Here is a 13,220-nt window from a genome sequence, read left to right as displayed (position 1 = left end):
TATTGATAAGAATACACTTCTGCCTAAACAAACCCTTTTTAGCAACATCTGGATAATGAAAGACTGAGGGAAAATAACAAAGCTCTGACCTGTAATCAATCAATCAATCAATCAATGACATTTATAAAGGGCACTACATACCCATAGGGTCTCAAGGCGCTGGGGGTGGGGGGGGGGGGTGCCGCTACTGCTCGAACAGCCAGGTCTTCAGCTTCTTCCTGAAGGAGAGGTGGTCTTGGGTCAGGCGCAGGTCGGTCGGGAGGGAGTTCCAGGTCTTGGCGGCCAGGTAGGAGAAGGACCTTCCTCCTGTAGTTGCTCTTCGGATGCGGGGGACGGCGGCGAGGGCGTGGTTGGCTGATCGGAGGTGGCGTTTGGGAGCGTAGAAGTTGATTCGGCTGTTGAGGTAGCTCGGGCCTTGGTCGTGTAGGGCTTTGTGTGCGTGGGTGAGGAGGCGGAAGGTGATTCTTTTGTTGACGGGGAGCCAGTGAAGGTCTTTCAGGTGTCCGGAGATGTGGCTGGTTCGTGGGATGTCGAGGATGAGTCTGGCTGAGGCGTTCTGGATCCGCTGGAGTCTCTTCTGGAGCTTGGCGGTGGTACCGGCGTAGAGGGCGTTGCCGTAGTCCAGTCGGCTAGTGACGTACCATGCAGTCTATGCACAGCTCTTTGATAACAGTACATAAGTCACTGTGCTATATTAGGATTGTAACTTATGAACTGCAAGTACCAAAAGCACCTCTTTGACAAAAGCAGTAACGCACCAAAGCTATGGACATACAATCCAGTTCTGTGAAGTGCATGGTATGCTTTTTTTCAGAAGGCATATTAACCCTTTGTGCTACTTTATGTTGCGTCAATACTGCCACTAGACACAACTCGGATCTTTCTCCAGCAGGAACATTAATAACCAGAGTTATCTTGACATTTTTATTGTTGCCTGAAAATTGCTGGACAGACATGGAACTCTGCAGCAGACACTTTCAAACCCATTAGTTATTTGCATATAGGTTCATTTCCTTATTGAACTGTGAGCGAGCATCGATCCAGCTGATGACTTGGAACTGTTCTGTGACATCAACACCTCAGTGGTGCATAAGACACCATTTAAGTATTTATTAGCTGCAAATGTACTTTCATAAATAACTGGAGGATCCCTTTATCTTCAGGGATCTGCAGGTGAATTTCATGAAAATCAGACCCCCAACAAGACACTGTGAACCTGCAGATTTGTGAGAACCCGAGATACCCAATCAACACATAGCACAAGGAGTTGGCTCCATGGACTTGCGATAAGAACAGGGCCGGCCCTAGGCATGTGCAAACTGTGCACCTGCACAGGGCCGCCAAACCCCAGGGGCCGCCACGCACCCGCGTAGCTAGGGCTTTTTGAGGCGGCCGCCTGTTGTGGCTTCCTTTATAATTTATTTGGGAACGAACACAGTGTCCCCAAATAAATTATAAAGGCGCCTACGCCAGGTGCTAGCACGCTCCGGCGCCACCTCTGTGTGCCCCGGGGCCGGGCCGCAAAAGACTTCACTTGCGACTCGAGCAGCAGCAGCTCAACAGTTAAATATCTGCTCTAGTCGTCCTACAATGTTACATTATCTGCGCTGCTTCCTGCGTGCGAAAGTCCCGCTGGTGCACATTTCGCCACTCTCACTGCAGCCCAAAAAACGAGACCACGCAGTAATTATATTTTTTAGAAATGTGAGCGGAAAGCAGTGATTAGGTAAACAACCCTCCGCTGCCCCCGGGGTCCCACAGCTGAGCTGAGCCTAACAATCAGCATATACCTCCTGGCCGGGGCCCGGGGGCACAGGGTGCTTCAACAGTGTAAATAGCGTGAGACTCACACTTAACAGAAGACAGGAGCCGTGGTCTTGCCCGATTTTTGCAAAAGCGGCCGGTACTACCTGCAGCAAACTTGACCCCCTAACCTCAAGCACAGGAACGGCGCCATGACTTCTAGATCCCAGAAAAACACTCGGCTGTTGAATTTTCATGCCGGTTGTGTTCACCATGAGACCGGGCCCGTGTTTGCAGCCGCTGAAGCTCACCTCTCAAAGTAAGTAGAGTGAGATATCCTCACTCTTGTAAAATGTGGCTTCATTTATATTATTTAACATGTGGGTTATCTTCGCCTGCCTGCCCTGCGTTTACAGCTGAAGACTTTCTTTGTGTGAGTACTTCATTTTCAGCTGCCTGCGACATCATCTGTACCATGCTGGTGGCTGTGGGGCTGGGCTGGTGGCTGCGCGCTGACCGGGACGATCGCAGCTCTCGAGGTGACTGATTTAGTGTCGAGTCATTATTTTAAATAAAGATTGTCATAGCGTGCACCTTGGTTGTGACCTATGTATGTTTTGCGCCTCAGCCTGACGCTTCAATGCTCGGCTGTCGAGTCCGATAGTCAGCAGACTGTTGACTATTTCATTTTAATTACTTCAGCAGCTGACGAGGAAGATCCTTGTTGTTGGGGCCTCACATCCTATTTTGATTGGGTCCCACGTTGGACTGAGTGGCCTGCAGTGCACATTTACTCTGCATCGGATTGATTGCCAGGGAGTACCCAGAGGGGCCCAGTTGGCAAAGGCTGGCTAAAGCAGGGTCTGTTACTTAATTGTCTGCTGGCCCGGTGCTGGGGCACACCTGTCCGGTCACACTGTGACCAGGTGCCCGAGTTGTCATTAAAAGACAGCATTGTGCTACTGCACTCTGCTCTGCACCACAGACCATGTCGATTTAAGATGAGCGAGTTATAAAGAAAATGTCTTTCTAAAGTGTATATAGGGGCTTTACTTTCTGTCTTTACTTTATTTATGAGGCAGTTATTAACTTCACAGCTCCAGAACACTGCAACTTGTTTTTGGTTTTACTGTTTAAAATATGCGCTTATGAGGGGAAAAATATCATCTTTCAGGGCTTCTCAGAATTTTTGTAAGAGCCAGCACAATAAAATACCAACAGAGCCTGATGGTAACCCTGAAAGTAAGTGACTGGTACAGTAGAAACTACATGTGATCTGCTGCAGCATAGAGAGCAGTAGTGAAGGCAGTAATCCTTGTTATTGGCAGGAGGGTAAATGTGCTCACTGAACAGCATCTGCTGCTGTTTTTGGGTCAGTCCACGCCTGGTTGTATCTTTTTGTTATTATGGTGGGTAGAAGGGTTTACATTACTTATCAGGTTACATCTGTGTCAAAGGGTGGCTGGCTCTCTGCGTCACATGACACCAAGTACTATAATGTGACCTAACCGTAGCTGCTTCCTGTTGTGTGCTTCATGCGAATTGTAACACCGTGAATCCTGATTTGTTAATCCTAAATACTTTGGAATCTGAAATTAATAGTTTTCTCCTTTCCTATAATAATGCATGGGCATACAAACCCCAGAATACAAAAAACACCTAGGTATAAAAAGCAGACATTTGGTGATCAATAGGAAACTTTAATTTCAGGTTCTATGCAGCAGTTTCAAGATCTTTTTAGAGTTTCTCACAGCTCAAAAGAGTATAATTTGTAATATTTATCAGTTCCCATGAACTTCATTGCTTGGTTTTGCTTGCGAGAAATTGTCACTCATAAATTATTGAAATGTCACTCATAATTGCACTGAAATTTAAAAAAATGTCACACATAGCAATCTGAAACCTTGGCAGCTATGACTGCCCTGTAGTGACATTTTGGCCAGCCCTCGTGATTAGAACGTAGCAGTGATGCGTTATGCGCTTCACCGCTACGCTCTCGTGAGGAGTCAATTCTGGCCTGGTGCTTGCAGCTTTTGGCGTTGTTTTGCTGGCTCTCTGGACTAAGAGTCTGGCTGCTGCACTGCAGACTCAGTACAGCAGAAGTTATTAGGGTATCAAAGTTCGAACCGAACCACCCCTGCCTGCCATAGAGACCCTGCCTGGATCGAGTGAGATAAGAGGAGTGCAGCAGCAGGTTCAGAGGGGTGGGTGGCTGAGTCTGTGGCCCATCCAAAGCTGCCAAGGTTTCAGATTGCTATATGTGGCACTTTCAGAATTTCATTGTAATTATGATTGACATTTCAACGTCTAGGAGTCACACTATCACATGGGCAAACATTAAAATCACTCAATAAAGATGAAGGAAAGTCATATGAATACCAGAAAATACACCCACCTTTCAAGTGCTCGCCGTCCTTTTTCCCCAGCACCCCCCCCCCCCCAAGGGGCGGCAATCTGAGGGATAGGCCCGGGCGCCACAAGCTCTAGCTACGCCCCTGCCGCCACAACGAGGATCGGATCGGAAGGATCACTGGAGTGGCGGCCCCCTGGCAGGATTTGGCGGCCTCCGGGCAATGGCAGCGTGAGCGTTGTTGTTTTCACTCAGTTTCACTTGCCCAGGGCTGGACAGGACATCCCACGAATATGGAAAATGTACCCTTAACCCGAAGGTCTAGAAGGGCACATAAAGGACACACAGCCAGATTCGTTAGGAAGAAAAATATATGGATGAAAATTAGAGGGACAATAAGATGTATAATGTGAGCCAGGACATCCCTGGGCAGAGCCGGTGCCAGATGCTGACCTGAGTTTCTGCAGCTGAATGATTGCACGGATGTGATCCTCGGAACGGTCAGTGTTGTAAAGCACTAACGAGACGAGGTTGTCCTTCCACTGTGTGAGGAAGCCAAGGTCAGACAGCTGGATCCCAGAAAGGTCAAGTGCGGTCAAGCAGGTCAGAGGTTGAATCAGTCTTTTCACGTCCACTCCTTTTGTCACGCTCCCGAGATTAAGAAGTCTCGGGCGTCTGAAATCCTGAAAAGTCAAGTCCTTGACTCGAAGCTGCCGGGATGGGTTCGCCAGGCAGTCGTAGTCCTCGGAGCCACCCTCATTCTCCTCTTCATAGAAAATGTTACCGCAACCGAAGAGACTCAAAGAGCCCAGGGTGGGGCTGAAGTCAAGCAGTGTCTGCAGGCTCTTAGCGGACAGCTTCTCACAGTTAGTAAGGCAGAGTCCCACCAGGTCCTGGATGAAGAAGAACAATACTCTGACAATGCCTCAAAAAGACTTCCACTTGTCCCTCTCAGCCTCAACAGACAGAGCTTTCTTCTCCCATGGCTTGCTCCCAAGGTCTCGTCACTCTGAACTTGGAACCAATTCACCTTTCTTTCTAGCCCTTACCTTTCAAGAGGTACCAGGACACGTCCCATTCTCCTTTTTTAAACATATTGTTATAGGCATTTCTTTATACATTCTACATCACATGATATTTGTCCAAAATTTGTCATGATATCTTCGTGTAATTGACATGTTACAGAAGTTGCTGACATTGCAAAGCATCATCGATCCCTCATTAACATTTATGAGCAGGGTATGACAGCTATGATGTATGCCAGACTATTCCACCCATTCCAAGGCAGTGAATTCAAATATCTTTCCTCATGTCTGTCTCTCCAGCAGTTTAATGTACTGCCCTTGTATGTCGGGGTGAGTGCGTTTGGACAGGAGGTGTCGCTGCCATCTAAGAATCATATGTAATGGAAATTAAGAGAAAGTGAATAATGCTAAAATATCTAATTACTTGGCATAACTAGTGTCACCTTCCTGAGCTCCGCCCCGTCCGGACCCCCTCTTCCGGGGCCCCCACCTACGCTCCCTGCACAGGGCCACCATGAGCCTAGAGCCGGGCCTGATAAGAAGTTTAGACGATGATAGACGGTCATATCCACCACATGTACACTAAACACACAAAATATAGCAAGCTCCGCTACATCTAAGTGTGAACACTCAGCCAGTGTAACAAAGGCCTTGGAGTTGTCTCTCTCAGTCCTTCAAAGGAATGGATGGTATTTAGGAGATCTACCAGTATCAGCAAAGTGCATCTTCAACTACATTGACATCAAGAAGTGATCCAAAGCAAGACATAGAGGCACAAAGTAGAGTCTGTCTTATAACCCTCACAGGAGAGTCATTAAGATGCAGATAAAAGGAAATCCAATCCAGCTGGTCACAAGAGCAGCATCTACCACCAGTGAGAGATCCCAGCTTTAGGAAACTAGAAGCATTGGAAGTTCCTTCTATAAATACAGTAAGAGAATTAGGGCCACAGTTGCGAGTTATTGGCGCAGGGCAGCACAGCAAGTCTCTTTGCTGTGCTGCTGTGCATCAAAAGTGTTTTCTTAAAATGACATTGCCATTGCTTGCATGTTTGTTTTCAGCCTGTCTTCTTACTCCAAATTGCTGCACCTTTGGACCCATGAAAGAAGGAAACCAGAGCTTGGAGAAGAACTTCCTGATTGTAGGATTTTCAGACCTTCCACACTTACAAGTTTACCTTTTTGTTGCATTTTTGCTGATTTACCTCTTAACGCTGATAGGAAACCTTCTAATCATGGTGATGGTTTACTCCAACTCACAACTGCACACACCCATGTATTTCTTCGTCACAAATTTGTCATGTAGTGACATCTGTTATGTGACAGTCATTTTCCCACAGATGCTGGCCCATTTCTTTCTAGAGGGCACACAGGTTTCTCTTGCTGAATGCCTGGTGCAGGTGTACTTTTTCTTGGTCATGGTGGGCGTGGGATATATCCTCCTCTCAGTAATGGCTCTTGATCGGTATGTGGCCATCTGCAATCCCTTACATTACATGTCCATCATGAACATGACTGTGTGCATCCGGCTGGCTGCCGGCACCTGGGTGCTATGCTTCCTAATCACATTACCACACACTATATTGATATCCAAGCTCTCCTATTGTGAGTCTCACACAATCAGCCATTTCTTCTGTGATGTTACAGCACTTGTGAAGCTTTCCTGCAGTAGTACTCACACAATAGAGACACTTACCTTTGTTATGAGTGCTGTATTGACACTGATGTGCTTTCTGTTAATCATCATTTCTTATATCAACATTGCCTCATAGATCCTGAAAATTAAATCAAAAGTGGGAAGACACAAAGCCTTCTCGACATGTGCATCACACCTCACTGTGTTTGTGTTATTCTTCGGTTCGATATGTGGTACCTATGTGAGACCAACATCAACACATTCAGTGAACAAAATGTCCTCATTGTCATACATTAGTCTTACTCCCCTGTGCAACCCCATTATATACACTCTGAAAAACACAGAGTTTAAAAATGCTCTGAAGAAGACAAAGAACAGACGATTGACTATTGGAAGAGCAACATGCTCACTGCTTTAGGCTGCCAAATTCATGTAAATATCCACTGGCAAGCATTTATTTACAAAGTAAAAAAAACATAATATACTGAAGTGATCTGAATGATCATGAATGCTGTTTTGTGAGTATTGGAGTTTTATGCCTAAGACATTATTCCTATTTTAGTAAAATTTAGTAAAAAGTTTATTGGACATTGGTAACATCCAAAGTGTGATCATTGGCACTTGTGGCATGATTCTAACAATACAAATTTTTTTTAATTGCCACAGTAAAGAATCCATAAGGAACACATTGAATAGAATAAATGTTTTTTCATGTATTATTTTATTTAGGAGGGTATGACGTATGGTATCCTGAAGATAAGGAGAGAGTGACTTTTTTTCCTGAATTCAGGACTGCTCTACATCAGCAGCCTTTGCTTTACAGTGATCTTGAGCCACATGTAATGATGATGATTCAGTGTTTTAAGTAGAGATCTGAGAGATCAATGAATTATCATTTTGATCTAGGGTTGGAAATAATTCTTGTTGCTGTATGGTAGGTCGGTCTGGTACCCAGGTTTCAGTGACTAGGTATAGTAGATATGGTCAGTATGAGAAATACGTTATGCTCAGTTAAGCATGGTGAGTAGGAAGGTATGGTATGGTAGGTATGCATGGTAGGTAGGTATCTAGGTATGATAAGTTTGGAATGGTAGGTATTGTAGTTTAGGTATGGTGAATTAAGAATAGTACTTAAGGTGTAGTTGGTAGTTATGAAAGGTTTGGCAGGTATGGCAGATATGAAAGGTCCGATTGATGTGGTGGGTATAGTGGGTGCGTTCAGTATGTATGGGAGTAGGGTTGTTAGGTCTGGGAAGAAGCTGTAGTAGTTTGTGCATGGTAGGCATAGTACTTGTATCTGTGTGATAAAATTCTCCATTTTGCATGGTGACCCCCAATTTTTTGCAGAATTTTACTGCTGTTTTGTAGACTCTGTACACTGAGTTGCTGCCATCCAGTGCCCAGTTTGTGTGCTCTCACCCTTAAACCATGTAAAATGGGTTAATCTCTGACTGATATTTTGAACTTTCCGACAAGATATCCTACATGAGCAGAATTAGACCCATGGCATGGAAAGTTAAATGTCACTTGTGGACTGCAGCATTTATTGTGCTGCCAAATAATGGGACATAAGAAAGCGTAGATTCAGGGTCTACTGTTTTCGCCTGACTGTTGCACCTTAAAGCTGCAGCCTGACCAATCAAATGAACCCTTTTCTAAAAGGAAAGCCAACACTTTTAAATTTGATGTGTCATCTCATTATTGGCCCTTTTCATAGGGGTGGGAGGAGCCTGCAGAGTTTTACCCCATGGAATTCCATGCAGTTAGAAAGGAACTCCACAAGATTATGTGGAGTTCCATGACTGGGCAGAATTTCGGTGAGAATAGGGACTCCCTCCACACTATCAGCATTGTCCACCTGGAATTCCTGTACTCAAGAGTTGTTATCTACAATCAGGAAACAAGGGCCGGGTGGGTGGGGCTTACACTGCAGATAAGGCTGAGAGTTGCATATACATGTGCAAGTACGTTATAAGCCCACTTGATTTTTTAGCCTCTGGTCTCGCTTTCTCCCAGACTGCCTGTCTCAGTATAAAATTGCCGAAATACACTAATAGGGCCCTCGGATATGCACCTGGTTTAGGTGTATTTCTCATAGTGAAAGGTACTCGATGTGCACGCTGCACCTCTAGGTCCCAGTTCCAGGTTGACAGTTCAGGGAGGGAATCTTGAAATACCTTAACCACAAAGGAGCGAGCATCCCCCCTTCCGCTCCTTCAGAGACTCCCAGGACCCATAGATTACTTCGACGTAAGCGATTTTCCATGTCCTCGAGTTTCCACATCATATGCGAGAGCTCTACCTCATGGGCATCGGATCTGTTCACGATTTGAGGCAGTTTCTGACTCATTCACCAACACTCTTGACTCCATCTCAGTCATTCGGTCATTGAAGGAATTAATTTTCCTCGAGAGTTTGCGGACCACCCCCTGCACCTTACGTAGTTCTGCTTGGGCCTTACGGTCATCATGGGATGTCTCTTCTCTGTGTGCGGCTATGGCTAACAACACAGTCTCAAGGTGCTAACATGTCTTGGGAGGTTCCGGGCTCCGAATGCTGAGTTGGGCCAGAGGTTAGCCCATGTGAACATGTTGGAGTGACTACTGGAAGAAGATTACTGGTAGGTGTGTAGTCCCAAGCCAACCCAGCAGAGTCTTGATGGCTCTTTCTGTGTCTCAGTGCCGTTTTCTGAGCAGTTCTAATCTCCTTGGTTCTGGTTTCATCATCACAAGAATCGCTCAAGTGAGATCCTGTATCTGTTGACCAACACAGCTCATCAGAAAAAGAATACAAATCGCTAGGGTCCTTGTCCTTACTTTGTCTTTGTCAGGATCATCCTCACTAACAATTTCAGACCCCTGTTGCGGAGGCTGTGAGCCATCAAGAAGTGTTACCGCCTTTTGCCTTATCTGTATAGTGGGTGGCACCCCCAGACTGTCTACTTGGCTTTCTGTGCTCCCAGACGCAGACGGGAGTGATTGTGGGTAGTTACCCACAGAGATAGCACTCCCGGGGGTTAGAGCAGGTACAGCGGGTCCATTGGCATTTTCACCTATTTTATCCGTCTGATCCTGCATTTCCATATCACATGAGACATCATTCCTTAAATTTTTAGTATTGCCCCCGCTGACTTGGGGGTCGCCCCCTCCGCTCACCGTATTGTCCTGTCCCCCTGCATCTTCAGCCAGTCCACCTCCGTTCACAGTTTCAACAGCCGGCACGGTTTCTACCACAGGCATTGCCTCGGGCGTGTGCTGAGCTCCCGGCTGGCTCTTCCCTCCCTGACCCGGAATGAGCCTCACCAGAGTCTTGCGAAGGAGCTCCACTACTGAGGGAGCGCTCTGGCCACCTTTCCGGGCAACACCGCTTGGTTAGGAGCCTTGCCGGGGGTCTTCTCCACGGGTCCCGCCGCTGTCGTTGGAGGCCCTGCACCTACGCCTGCACTTTTCCCGGATGCCTCCGCAGTCTCTCGGATGGCCAGCCTCGCCGCTCTTGCCTCCCTTGCTTTCCCATTCCGCCGCTGCAGTCGCATTCTTCGGAGCCATGTCATCCAGACCAGAACTCTGCTCCTGCTCTTCAACGCTGCCCAGGTAGGCCTGGCAACAGTTCTTATGTTTCTTGACAATAAAGCATAAATACAGAATCAGGGAAAGGCCGATTACTGTGGCCAGCGCCGGTACTTGACTCTTTACCAGCGCTCCATGTCTCTCTGTAATCTCGCCCTCCAGCATTATACTCCAAAATTGCTCGCCATTGCTCGGCTCATATCAGCCTTCCAACGTAGTTTCTTTCAAATCTTCATCTGTCTTGAGCTGCCTTTTTTTCCCCACGTTACATGCTCGGTTTAATCCAAACTTTCTACCATGAGCACTGGACGGCCCACACTGCGGTCTCAAGCAAGCCGCCATCTTGCGTCCTTTCAAAAAAAATTAAAAATAACTACAAATAAGAGGAATTTATGTTACACGTTTCATGGTGTAATTCGGGAGCACTGGAGTGGCACTGCACACTCATCACTATAGACTCTTATGGAGTCTATTTGCCTCAACTGTGGGAGGGTGGGGGGTGGGTCGGAGGTTGAAGGGTTAAGGGGATGGGAAAGAATAAGGGGGAAAAAGTTCATAAAAATGGCAATCGTAATTGTAGAGACGTAAATAGAAGTTGAAAGTGTGATGTTAATGTTAAGCTTGGTTACATAGCAGAATTGGATGGGAAAACAAACACAGCACAATATGGCTAGGTTAAAACTCTGTTCCTGGAATGTTGCAGGGCTCAACGATAGGGGGAAAAGGGATCAAATGTGTGGGATTATTAACCAAAATGCATTCAACATAATATGTCTCCAAGACACCCATATTCCATGGGCAGAAAGGGAAGTATTGAGGGTTCTAGGGTTTAATTTATTGGTATGTACAAGTCACACCACAAGGACAAGAGGTGTTGCTATTCTAACGAAATCTTTTTTGGGGCAGGCCACACGTAAAGCTGCTGATCCTATGGGTAGGTGGGTGATTGCGGAGCTTAAGATTGGAATTACAATATGCTCTATTTACGCTCCCAACCAGGATAATCCCTCTATCTTTACTGATCTTGAAATGGAACTTGCGTCCTGGCCTCAGGCACTGATATTTTGTGGAGACTTTAATATCTCGTTGACCCAAACTGGATTAGCACACAACCAAGGTCAATATAAATACGTTGGTCGTAAGCCGAAAGTATATAGCGCTATTTCACAACTCAAAGAAAGTCTAGGCCTGGCCGATATATGGGATCAGAAGCAGCATCAGGATCCCGGATATACGTACTTCTCATACCCCCACAACAAATATGTCCGTATCTACTGTATTTGGATGTCAAGTAACTGTGCTAGTCGGACACAAATTAATAAACTGCCAAAGATTATCTCGGACCACAACCCTCTACTACTCACTGTATGTATTAATAACGTGACAAGTCCTCACTCAAGCTGGTCTTTTGATAGGAAATTGAAGTATGAGTAGGAGTATATGAAGGTATGGGCGCAAGGATTTATTGACAGTAATCGTTATAGCGCGTCTAGAAATATGGTCTGGGACTGCTTCAAGGCATCAATTCGTGGGGAGACAATTAGTTATGTGGCCAGGCAGAGGAAAGCAGCTGCTAGAATAAACGAATTACAGCTTCAAGAACTAGCTAGAATAGAGGAGAAGCACACTACTCTGATCATGCAGGGCGGGGATGGTGGTCTAACTCTAAGAGAAATGGCGATCTTAAATGGCGAGATAAATAGTAAGCTTACTCAAAGGGCGGCTGAGACGTATCAATCTCATCGTAATAAGATCTATGAAACGGGGGAGAGGGTTGGCAAGCAGCTGGCACTCCGTACTCGCCAAAAACAATCTCTTAACTTAATTACATGCATTGAGGCAGATGGCCAAGAATATACAACACCTGAGACTATTTTAGAAGTCTTTTTTAAAAAATATTATGAAAAACTGTACCAAAACGAGGATACTTTAGACCCTGTAGTAATTAAAGAAGCACTTGCTAGATGGGCAACTGAGTCCGAAGGTAGTCTAGGAATGGATATGGTTACTAGGCAAGATTTTGAAAGAGACATAACTCAGAGGGAGGTGCAAATAGCCCTTGCAGAGCTAGCCTCGGGGAAAGCTGCAGGTCCAGATAAAATACCACTTGAGCTCTATAACATTCTCAGCAGTATTATAACACCTTTACTTCTTGATTTATTTATAGGGATTCAAGTGAGTGACACCCCTCCTAGCTCCTGGATGGAACTTAATATAGTGATTTTTCCAAAAAAAGACAAGCCCCCTAACCTACCCTCATCTTATCGCCCTATTTCTCTTATAAATTCTGATTCGAAATTATACTCTAAGATCTTAGCTAATCGGCTCAGGGGGATCGTCGAACATCTGGTCTCACCGTGGCAACATGGCTTCATTCCGGGCAAGGGCACTACGGATCATACCCGTCGGGTTATTGCACTGTTTGATGCCATGAGTGTCGCGGGGGGCCGGATGTCCATGGTCCTCCTGGACGCTGAGAAGGCTTTTGACAGGGTTTCGTGGGCATTCTTGTGGGCGGTTTTAGATCAATTATATGGGACCTTTTTTTTGTGAAGTCTATTAAGGCAATGTATTATTCACCTAAGGCTAGAGTATTGGCAATGGGTCAGGAGTCTATGCTTTTTGATATATCTCGTGGGACTAGGCAGGGGTGTCCATGCTCTCCGATTCTCTTCGCCCTATATATAAATCCTCCTATTTTAAAACTGTTAGACGCTGAGGCAATCAAACCAATCATAGTGGGCCTCTTTGATACTAAAATATTAGCATATGCCGATGATGTGGCGGTAGTAACATCTCACCCCACGGAGGCAATAATTGAAATTGAACAGATTACTCAAGTCTTTGGCCAGTTCTCGGGGTATTCTCTAAATAAGGATAAAACAAAGGTTATTTGCATTC

The 13,220-nt window shown here is 45.8% G+C and overlaps 1 protein-coding gene and 1 pseudogene across 1 annotated transcript in view; both read left to right on the top strand.

Annotated features, from left to right (window-relative positions):
• Nucleotides 1–6,217: 6,217 nt before the first annotated feature.
• On the top strand, nucleotides 6,218–7,171 carry LOC147700758 (olfactory receptor 1G1-like; annotated as a pseudogene).
• Nucleotides 7,172–11,816: 4,645 nt separating this feature from the next.
• LOC147700757 (olfactory receptor 5J3-like) overlaps nucleotides 11,817–13,220 on the top strand; it is a 155,191-nt gene continuing 153,787 nt past the window's right edge. Inside the window, exon 1 of the mRNA XM_086929219.1 lies at nucleotides 11,817–12,494. Coding sequence (XP_086785345.1) covers nucleotides 11,817–12,494 — 678 coding nt within the window. The remainder of the gene's footprint in view (nucleotides 12,495–13,220) is intronic.

This window comes from Lissotriton vulgaris, chromosome 7 (assembly GCF_964263255.1).
Source record: "Lissotriton vulgaris chromosome 7, aLisVul1.2, whole genome shotgun sequence".
Lineage (NCBI taxonomy): Eukaryota > Metazoa > Chordata > Amphibia > Caudata > Salamandridae > Lissotriton > Lissotriton vulgaris.
Note: the sequence above shows the minus strand (reverse complement) of the source record. Positions and strands in the feature narration are given on the sequence as shown.